The sequence below is a fragment of the Solea solea genome, chromosome 5 (genome assembly GCF_958295425.1).
Source record: "Solea solea chromosome 5, fSolSol10.1, whole genome shotgun sequence".
Classification (NCBI taxonomy): Eukaryota; Metazoa; Chordata; class Actinopteri; order Pleuronectiformes; family Soleidae; genus Solea; species Solea solea.
Genome location: NC_081138.1, coordinates 8,315,594 through 8,327,241, shown reverse-complemented (window position 1 = coordinate 8,327,241; position 11,648 = coordinate 8,315,594). Strand labels below are relative to the sequence as shown.

Below are 11,648 nucleotides of genomic sequence, written 5' to 3'. Positions count from 1 at the left end.
ACACCCATCCACCTGCATCACAAAAAACCAGCCCACCAGGTTTGTGCTGAGGGATGTTCCAGTGAATAGACTAAGTAAAGAGGAATGTGTGGTCCTGACATGTTGGTAGTGTTCCACTGATAAAATAAGCTGTAAACAACACAATGTTGTGTTGATAACACTTATGTAAATAGTGGGTGGAGAAAATAAAGACCAACTATAACAGGTTGAAACGCCAGGTAACACATTACCATGTAACACGTGAGACTTAAGTATAATCACAGCAAATAAGAAATTCACAATTAGAAAAGATATTAAAAAATATTTAAAGATCTTAATGAAAAAAAAAAACATTTTTCATTTGAAGGTTTGAAATATTTCTTAACTTAACCTAAACTGCTAAACTAAATATTCTATTCTGTTAATTTAAATCTTTTCTTTTATGCTCATTTTACTAAATTTAACATATTAATATGGATTGACAGTCTACCTGGGCAGTAACATATTGTGTCACTTCCTGTTTGCACTGGTGTAACGCTGTGTTTTTCTCCTGCTCTCTACTGTCGGGCTATCTCTGCAATTATGTATCTGCTGTTATAATCAATTCACTGAACAAACACTTGTTTGTACATTTATTATTTCTTGTTCACTTTCAACTAAACTCAACTCAAAATGTATTTATCTAAATTTATTTATTTAAAACAACTGAGGTTGGAAAGAAGTGCTGTACAAAATGAAATAAAAACAGTAAAAAAAAATATTAAAAGATAGAGTATAGTAAAAACACATAAGATGCAAAAACAAAATAATGGTTAGAACCAACTCAGCCTGTGATGGATGGAAAAGTAGATTTCTAAAGATGATTTAAAATTTGACTTCCACTACTGTTGCTTAAGAGGTGATGGAATTAACCCTCCGTGAGACACACAGTCTGCGGCGGTGACGATGATTGAACGATAAACCCAATGAAAGCTATAGCGTTTTTGACTGACCTTCCGTCCTGGTGAACATGTCACTTATTTTGCAACATTTTGCTGCGTCTGTGGCAAGGGCTTTCCGTTTTCTGCCCCTCTCTCTCTCTGCTCCACCTTTCCTTTTCTTCTGTCCCTCCATTTCTCTTGACTACTAGAGTAAAGACAGCAGAGCTAATTGATTGTTGTGTCATTACATAACTAGATGGATTGATTTGATTGGCCCGGGCGTCCAGTAACTCCAGTCAGTCCACTCAGTCCGGTGACTGTTCAAGTCAGGCCAGGATGAGGCCACTGGGAAGCGTCCCGGAGCTCTCGATGGCCAGTCTGCCACTGCCCAAGGTGGATGGCCTGCCAACACTGGCGCCATTTTGCCTCCAACCATTTATATAAAATTTGCTTAACTCTCTATCTTTCACGTAGATTGACATATGGTGGTTTTTCTGGCTTAACAAATTAGCGTAGCAGCAACGGCTTCTCTCGCTCCCTCTCCTTCTCCTGCTCTCCCTTGTGTTGTGTGCCACATGTTTAGCTACTCCTCTGCCTCTTTTCGCGATAACAGTACATGTAAGTGTATCTTATTAGCCATGATGGAGCCGAGGCTTAGTAAGGTAGGAACTTGGCTATGCACCATAGAAGCTAAGTCAGTCATTTAAAACCAGACCACATAGCAGTAGCTCCATTATAGCTCCCTCAGCAGCTCCTGTGCAGCCAGAAGAACAGGGAAGCTGGGTGTTGCTAAGCCTAAAGGTCCTGCTCACCACCAACCAGTTCACACCTCTAATAAGTTTCCCCCACTCAGCAACACACAGACTGAGAAGCAAACTGGTGATTGGTGACTCTATTCTGAGAAATGTGAAAATAGCGACACAGGCGACCTTAGTCAAGTGTTTTCCCAGGGCCAGAGCAGGCGACATAGAGTCTTATCTGAGACTACTGGCTAAAGATAACCGTGAATTCAAGAATGTTACCATTCATGTTGGCAGTAATGACACCCGATTATGACAATCGGAGGTCACAAATGTTAATGTTGAGTCTGTGTGTAGATATGCTAAGTCAATGTCGGACACCATCATTTTCTCTGGACCTCTGCCCAATGCGACCAGTATAATGCCGTCATTCAATCGCTGGCTGTCAAGGTGATGTCCAGAAAACAACACAAGTTTTATAGATAACTGGCAAACTTTCTGGGGAAAACCTGGTCTCATGAGGAGAGACGGCATCCATCAGACTTAGGATGGAGCAGCTCTCTTATCTATAAATTAAATAAACCATTAAATTGGTCATTTATACCTTTAATTGCGTCATTATACTTTTCAGCTTACTGTATTCACTTTCGGTTGGTTTTGCTATTTATTTACAAATACATGGTTTAAAGCCCAAAGTTAACAGGCATTATGGGAGTAACAGTACTGCGCATGCTCTATGGGCCAAAGAACACGGAAATAAACATGGAAGTCAGAAACTTTATTGGCAGGAATGAAGGGAGCAAACTCTATAAAGTTCAGTAGCCTCAGGGCAGCAAGTGCAGTGCATTCTGGGAGTTGTCGTTCATTCAATTCAATTCAAATCAATTCAATTCAATTCAATACTTTCAACAAGTTGTCATGGGGAAACCAAAACAACCAGCTGTTACCCACTCCTCCAAGCGCAGTCGCCCGGAGGACTCCCCTGGAGCAGCCTCATCCTCCGACAGTGAATTTATGGAGATCCTTACCTCCCGAAACACAAAGCTGGACACCTTCGACTTTCTCTGGTAGAGGTCTTGCACAAGGTATTCCAATCACTGCGAGAATCTCTCAGTGAGTTCAGCCAGAAACAGGTGTCCCTGCTCCCTGCAACATATATGATCCAAATGTCGATGACCCCTCCTTTTTTCACACTTTTTTCTATGACTGTCCACTCACCTAGACACAACACTGATAATAGGAGGGGACTTCAACATGGCACTCAACCCTAAACTTGATAGGCTCAGTAAAGCAGGAACAACACGGAACTGGCAATCGACAGAAACACTTAAACAATACATGAGTGATTATGGTATTTGTGATGCTTGGCGCTCCTACCATCCAGCTGACAAAGAATACACCTTCTTCTCATCTGTACACAACTACTACTCTAGAATTGACTTCTTTCTCACCAACAGCTCAATTCCATCAGACGTCATAAACACTCTGATTCACCCTATCACCATTAGTGACAGGTAGTTTCACTAAAGATAACTAATAAGGCCATCACACCACCAACCAGAAACTGGAGATGTAATACATCATTACTAGATGATCCAAATTTTATCAAGAGTGGTTAATATTTCTTGAAAAAATGGACCTGCCAGGAACCCCACCAGGTGTCCTCTGGGAGGCAGCAAATGCAGTTATGAGGAGTAGAATAATCTCCTACTCCTCATTTAAAAAGAAGAAAGAAAACTTGCTGGAATCAGAACTAAAACATAAAATAAAAACATTAGATACTGCCTATGCTGTATCCCAAGATGAGAACTTGCTGAATAATATAAGAAAATTAAAACTTGAATAAAACAAAATAATAGAAAGAAAAACACGGTTTTACGCATGGAAAACTTTGAACATAGCAATAAATCCAGTAAATACCTAGCTAACCAACTTATATTAAACAAAGAAAAAACAACTATCCACTCCTTAAAAGACTCAGATGGTAAACTAACCCATGCACTGTAAGAAATAGATAACATTTTTAGAGATTTCTATAAAAACTTATATTCATCAAAGTATCTAGTACAGACATAAACACATTTTTAAACTCCATAGATCTGCCAAAACTAAATAATGAACAGGTCAAGTCTATGGAGTCCCATATCACAATAGCTGAACTGAATGAGGCCCTACACCATATGCCAAATAGAAAAGCCCCAGGACCAGATGGATTCCCAGTGGAATTCTACAAAACATTGGTCTATACCACATATGTCAGAGTCACGGCCCGCGGGCCGGATCCGGCCCGTGAATGAGTTGTCTCTGGCCCGCGGGATGATATTTAATTACTATTAAATCCGGCCCGCAGTATTATGTGCCCGCAGCACCATAATACTACAAATCCCAAGATGCACTGCGAGTGCATTGGCGCGTACCGAGTGCCTGCAAGCGAGCGCGATCCCGCGTCTTCTCTTCATGAGCAGCAGCACAGTCACAGTGGAAGACTGAACATCGCAGTCAATTTTCATCTCCCTTTCCCCCAAAATGGCAAAAAGAAAGGTAGACGCTGAAAACAGAGGCAAATTACATGTTCACTGAAGTAAGAGGAAAGCCTGTGTGTCTTGTGTGTGGAGACAGCGTGTCTGTAATGAAGGAGTATAACTTAAGAAGGCACTATGAAACTTCAACGAAACACACAGACGCACAGAAAGAAAAATACAAGAATATGAACATAGAACAAAGGCTACAGAAGGTAGAAGAGTTAAAGGCGACATAGAATGCTTGTATCACACATATATGTTAGTTATGGAGGTCTACTTACATATATTAACTTGTTTTCATGATTAAAAACCTCCTAATCGCTGCAAACGAGCCGATCAAAATATCTCCTCACTGACGCTCTCGTCAGCCGCGCTGTTTCAGACCAAACAGTTGCTGTGATTGGCCAGCCAACGAGAGCTTTCCTACTGTCCTGTGATTGGCCAGGTACCTGGAAGTGACGTAATAGATAGGCCAGCTCTCAGATACACAGCTCCCCCTCTGGCACGGTGGATGCTCTGCATCTCAGCAGCTACAACGAGACTAGTTCTTCTTCTTCTTCTGCGGTTGAATGTACGCAACCGGATGTGCCCGGACTAGTGCCCGCACCGGGAGGCGCTACGGTGGTGAGGATTTCTGATGACGACATCAAATTAAGGAAGTGTCGATCCGCTTCGTGGAGCCCAGGAAAACAATACAACACTATTTGCTCAGCAGTGGCTGAACTGTTTGTTCTGAAACTTTAGGGTTTCATAAACGAGGTAATGACGCAGATACACACACAAACGCAGCGTTAATTGGAGCTTCCGGTCTATGTCACCTTCAAAAAGAAATCTTCAGTCCCGGCAGGCTTTGTTCACAAAAGCCAAATCACAAAGTGAGGCTGCAGTCAAGGCCAGTTTTATTGTGGCAGAAGAGATCGCAAAATCAGCCCGGCCATTTACCGAGGGAGATTTTGTAAAGAATTGTATGCTCAAAGTTTGTGACGTCGTGTGCCCAGAAAAAAGGCAGCTATTTTCAAATGTGAGTCTGAGCAGAAACACAGTTGCTGACCGTGTAAAACAGCTTTCCACTAATATTAAAGAACAGCTTGTGGGAAAAGGAAAACATTTCATCGCATACTCCCTTGCTGTGGATGAGAGCACCGACATATCGGACATTGCTCAGCTGTCAATTTTCATCCGAGGAGTGGACTCAAGCCTGTGCGTGACAGAAGAGTTGTTGGGATTATGTCCGATGCATGGCACAACTACAGGAAAGGATCTGTATGAACAGGTATCTGGGTGTGTAAATGACATGGAGCTGCCTTGGGATAAACTTGTGGGACTAACAACAGATGGAGCGCCCGCAATGTGCGGTCATAAAAGTGGCTTGGTGGCAAGGATTCGGGAGAGAAAAAAGGAGAACGACGGCACGGGTGAGCTGATATCTTATCACTGCATCATACACCAAGAGTCGTTGTGTGGCAAAGCTTTGAAAATGGAACATGTAATGAGCACCATAACAAGAGCAGTTAACTTCATTAGAGCAAAAGGTTTAAATCACCGCCAGTTCAAGACGTTTCTGGAGGAGTTAAATTCTGAGTATGGTGACCTGCCCTATCACACAGAGGTGTGGTGGCTAAGCAAGGGAAAGGTGTTGAAAAGGTACTTCGAGCTGCGTGAGGATATCTGTGTATTCATGGAAAGCAAAGGGAAAGACACTACAGAGCTCCGTGATAAAAAGTTCCTGTGTGAAGTCGCATTTCTGTGTGACATCGCTGGCCATCTGAATGAACTGAACCTGCTGCTGCAGGGGCGGGGCCATGTCATCTCTGACATGTATTCTACTGTGAGGGCGTTTAAAACCAAGCTGAGCCTGTGGGAAACGCAGATGCGGAAAAATAACTTTGCCCATTTTTCGTGTTGCAAGACCATGCACGAGCTGGTCTCTAAACAGCCTACTGAGCCTAGTGAGCCTACTGTCGTGTTCCCGAGTACACTGTTTGCTGACAAACTCGGCATACTTGCTGCCGACTTCAGCCGGAGATTTTCCGACTTTGAAGCCCAAAAAAGCAGGCTTCAACTGCTCAGCAATCCATTTGCAGTTGACGTGGAAAGTGCACCAGTAAATCTCCAAATGGAGCTGATTGAGCTTCAGTGTAATGACACCCTGAAGGCAAAATATGAGTCCGTGAGCGCTGCTGAGTTTGCGCGTTTCATCCCCGACACAATGCCTGAGCTGCGCACCCAAGTTGCTCGCACGCTGTCTATGTTTGGCAGCACATACCTGTGTGAACAACTGTTTTCGTTGATGAAACTAAACAAAACATCACATCACAATAGGCTTGGACTCTGACGTGTTCTCTCAAAAGCATAAACGACGCACTGGCAAAAGACAAAGGAACTGGGGACACTATATAGGGAAGAGGGAATCAAGGGCAGGTCTAGAGGGGTTCTGCTTCCCCCGGTGGTGGGCTGGTGGGCTCTGGGTGCGGGGGGCCTGGGCCTCTGCTGTCTGCCTGGATGTGGGGTGGCTCGGCCTCTCTCCGTGGTCTGGTCGTCGCCTGGTCCCTCGGGTCGACCCTGGGTGGGGGAGCTTCTGCCTTGCACTCCACCGACTGGTCCCCTGTGTGGTGGATGCATTGCTATCCTGGGGGGGAGTGGCTGTGGGTCTCTCCTGCCCTGTACGGCTGCTCGGCGCCTTAGGCTCATTATCGGCCCGCTGCTGGGGATTGGCTGGGCATTGGCCTAGTCCCCCACCCAGATTCCAACCACATCCCTGCACATAAACACTGATATGCACGCTCACACACACACACACACACACACACTAAGATAAACTATAGCCACTGTAAGCTTGGACACCCTCTCTTGATGTGGTTGTTAACAATTACTATAGAAACAGTACTTGAATGACAGTATAACGTTGTCTATGTTTTGTTTTGCCGACTATGTTGTGTGCGCTAAATAATTTCAACTGTTTAATATTATTAACCTGTTAGTCTAATATTGTTTATGTTTTGTCTTGTCGAGTATGTTCTGTCTACTTTTATATAATTTCACGTTCACTCCCCCACCCCTTGTCTGTCCACTCCCTGTCCCCCTGTCCAGTCCGGCTGCCCACACCACATCATGAAACAAAAATACTGCAGTTCCCAGTATCACAGTCTCGCCCTGCACATAATAAATCTGTCCGACACCACAATGCATGCAGTCAACCATATTACATGTCGTAGGTACTGGGCAGGACAGGTAAAAAAAAAAAAAAAAAAACACCTTTCCAGCAGTGATATTATATTCCTTTAAGTTTGTCAGCTACTTTTCTATTTATGCAGAAATCCACATGGACATGTCACAAAGCGTCAAGTCTGTTAGTGTTTTTATTTGCTTAGTTATTGTGTTAGTTTAGGTTAAAAGTCACGTTAAGTTCATGTCACTTTCAGTGTGGGTTTGATTTTCACTTCCCCGTTTATTTTGGTAAATGTCATCTCTTACTGTCACGTGGTTTCTTCAGTTGTTTTGACACATCTCCCCTAATTATCTCATGCACTTCACCTGGTGATCCTTTAGTAATCACTCGCACATTGTCATTTGCCAGTGCTTCGTTTATGCTCGTAGAGATCACGTCATATGAGGGGCCGCATAGGCCATAATTCCTTTACCTCTCGCGTACACAATTTTACCTCTCACATACACTCTTTTAGCTCTTACATTCACTTTTTTAACTCTCATATTCACTAATTCTGGCTCTCACATATGACAAGATGGTTCAGAGGAGTCAGACACAGAGGCTTTTTAATGGTCTTTATTGGCACTCGTTAACAAAACACAAGACAGATCCTCTTTACTGAGGAAAACAAAAGCGAGGCTATGAAAAACTATAACAAATGGAGAACGCAACGCTCTTCAAAAGAAATGTTGCGGAACTATGGACGAGGAACAAAAAATCACTCCGAAGAGGAAACAAACTCAGACTATGGTTATCACCTAAAACTCAAAACAGAAAACTCTCCAAACGGAGGAAAACAGAGCTCTAAACACTTTAAAACGAAAACTAACTCAAAAGCACAATCCTATTGATTGGCGATCTTTAACTAACCAAGAACGAGGTCAAAAACAAAACGCAATCTAAATGATTGGATCTAATCAATCTAACTAATAAAAAGTAAGTCAAAATCCTAGTGATTGGAGTTCCTAAAAAGGCTGTGAAAATTTATAAACAGAAATCCCTCCCAAGGAGGAAAACAAAAAGGGCTAAAAATCTTAACTAAGGTATCAGCTGAAGAAAACTTACAAAAGAAAGCGTCGCTCACTAAGAGGATCGAAACTTGTGGAATCTGTGGCTGTGACGAGGAGCTCTGGTGATAAGGCATGGACGAAAACGCACTGGAACAAGGAAACAGAGAGTTTTTAAAGGTTCACATGGTTTAATTGTCAGCAGGTGTGTGTAATCAGGACCGGCAGGCCGGCGGAGGAGGGGGCGGGGCAAACTGTGACAACATACACTTTTTTAGCTTTTACATTCACTTTTTTTAGCTCTCACATTCCCTATTTTTGGCTCTCACATACACTTTTTTTTAGCTCTTACATACATTTGTTTTTTAGCTCTCACATTCACTTTTGTTTAGCTTTCGCATATACTATTTTTTAGCTCTCACATTCACCATTTTTGGCTCTCACGTCCACTTTTTTTAACTCTCGCATACACTATTGTTATCTTTCACGCACTTAAATCACACCTCTTATATAAGCTTAATTTCTTTGTACATACACACATCATTTACACCATTTCTGTTAGAAAGGAAAGCCCTCCATCATTAAACAGGAAGTCTCTTCCACATCAGGAAATCACAGATCATTAGCATCCGCTGCGTGAAAATAATCAAACTATTTACAGAAAAGCAGTGGATTTGGACAATGATCTTTTTTCATTTTATTATTTTTATTTTTCAAGTCCAATCTTTATTAATTGAGGTGAAAGGTAATGAAGAAGAAATTACAAATTTCTTTAGTAGTGCACTGCACTGCATTGAGGAACTACAAAGGGATGGGCCAGACGGTTTGGGCCAGGAGAGGCTATACACTGAAAAAAACAACTCATAAGATTTACTTAAAAAATATATTGTAAGTATTTGCACGCAAATGATTCAAGTAAAATTTAATGCTGCAATATCAAGTAAAACTAACTTGCCAGTATCAAGTAAATTTTACTCACCATAAAACATAACAGTTGTAAAGATATTAAGTAACATTTACTTAATTACATCCAAGTTTTAAGATATATTTATTTAAACAAATTAAGTAAAGTCTACTTGTTTTTCATAGGCAGGAACATCATTTTCCTCAAAATTCTAAGTAAATTTTATATATCTGTAGTATTTGCAGATATGAAGTAATTAAGTAGATTTTACTTGGTTCCATTACGTTACATTACTCACTAAAATTAAGTAATCATTGCCAGTTTTCTTTTGATAAATGTTACCAAATAAATGTAACTAATACTCTATGCATTTAATATATATTTATCACATATCACACAACTAAATTACAATGCAATTAAACCGTTTAATTTTAATTTTAAACAGTTCAACAAACAAGAACCATCAAAGTAAATCCACAACTAATGTGGATTGAATTGCCCAATCTTTTATGGGGTAGCCATAAATTTTACATTGGCATGACTGACATAAAAATAACAAACAGATATCCAATGTACACAACATATTAGGAACACTGTCAATGTAATGCTCTATAATGGTAGACCAGCACCATCAACCACAACTTCAGTAATAAACGTCGAATTATCAACTTTCTGCACTTTTAAGAATGCATTCATGAAATAAAAGCAACAGATTCAATTAACAATGAACAGCTCAAAGTGTCTAAACATTCTAGATGAGGATAAAATCTTTACTGTAATTAACAGATACCTTATTTGACAAACAAAGTAAAACATATATGACAGGCAACTTCCCACTGGTAAACGAAGATGAACTGGACTCTAATTCTTGGCATTTCTTCACAAGGGTCCATATGCATGATGCTACGTCCTCAACAAGGGTCCATGCATGATGCCACATTTCTCCTCTAGGATGACAAAGTCATGACATGCATTTAGGAAAGCAACTTCAACTTCAGGGTGTTTACTTTTGGGGACAGTTTAAAGCCATCCAGCTCCAGCAAGAGTTTTTGGAAAACTTCAAAAGTGTAGCGCAAAGTGGGAGGGTATGCCAAGTTGAGGGCATAAATCAGTCCCATGAGCAGTGAGCAAGCTTTCGCAGTACTGTTGCACCCTGGCAAAATCTCATGGCCTTCAACAAGGATGGAGACATCGACTGGATCCTCATCAGCACCATGGACGACGAGTATTTTGAGGATGTGGTTACTGACATCACTCCGGCTGTCCTCCTGCATATGATGTACAACAAAAAAGAAGAATGTTATTGAGAAACAAATAATAGACCTCCATGAATCATTCAAAGTGACCTTTGTCTGCTGTCCTCCATTTAATCTAACAGTAAATTAACCCGTGTCATTCAACATTATTATTTAATGATTAAATAATGCTATACCAAGCAGTCTTCAAAAAGTTCCTCTTCCTTCTCGCCAAGGTACAGTATAAGGCTGCGGATAACGGTTTCACGCCTCATCTCAATGCTCTGTTTCTGTGAACAGATTAAGAACATGAACATAACAATTATACATACACAATTAACAAGTGAAAACATATGTGCATATCTTTGCTCTTGTGTTATAAGTGCAGGGACCCAGAGCGTGCAAGGGCATTGAATCTACCAAGTGTGAGGCTGTATATGTGTATGTCTGTGAGTGAGGCCCATCTCCCTGTAAAACATATGAATAAGCAAAACAAGCACACCTGACTGAATCTGTCCAGGAGCGGCCTCATCTTGATCCCCACGGCACCTCCCTTGGCTTTCATCAGCGTAATAAGTTTTGGTGTGTATTCGTCAAGTTTGTGCATGAAGGTTTGCTCCAGGGGAATGGTAGTTACTCTCCTGAATTCCTCCTTGATCTGAATGGAAAAAAGATTCACAAGTAATTAATATGTTATATAAATGTACATGTTAGGAAAGAAATCAATTAGATCATTAAAAAAATAATTCATTAATTATTGTTACAGCTCAATAAAGCAAGTGAAATTTTGAAGGCTTTATATATTCACCTACCTCAGCTTCACAAAACAAAGCAGGCCATCTGTCTTTGAAGTCAGCAGCAGCAGGACTATCACTCACAACCTCGAGTCTTCGATAGGAAAATGTGTTGGCCATTTTTTCTGAAATTAATTTAGCGTTGTTCTTCTTCTTAACCTCGTTAAGGAGCTCCTGTCTGTCCCTCTCCAGACTGTCATTGGTTTCTCCACTTGGATGTGGAGGAAGGAAGTTCACCTCGGCTCTCTTCGGTTTCTTGCATTTTTTTGCAGGATGTCTCTCGCCAGGGGCCTTCCTTTTCAAGGAGTTGATGTGAAGCTCAGGACAAGGGACATTGCG

The 11,648-nt window shown here is 41.3% G+C and overlaps 1 protein-coding gene across 1 annotated transcript; it reads left to right on the top strand.

The window, feature by feature from the left end:
* Positions 1-4,165: 4,165 nt before the first annotated feature.
* LOC131459847 (general transcription factor II-I repeat domain-containing protein 2A-like) lies at positions 4,166-6,496 on the top strand. Its single transcript, XM_058629972.1, is given in 3 exon segments — positions 4,166-4,200; positions 4,202-4,384; positions 4,984-6,496. Coding segments are annotated over 3 exon segments (1,731 nt in total).
* Positions 6,497-11,648: the final 5,152 nt, after the last annotated feature.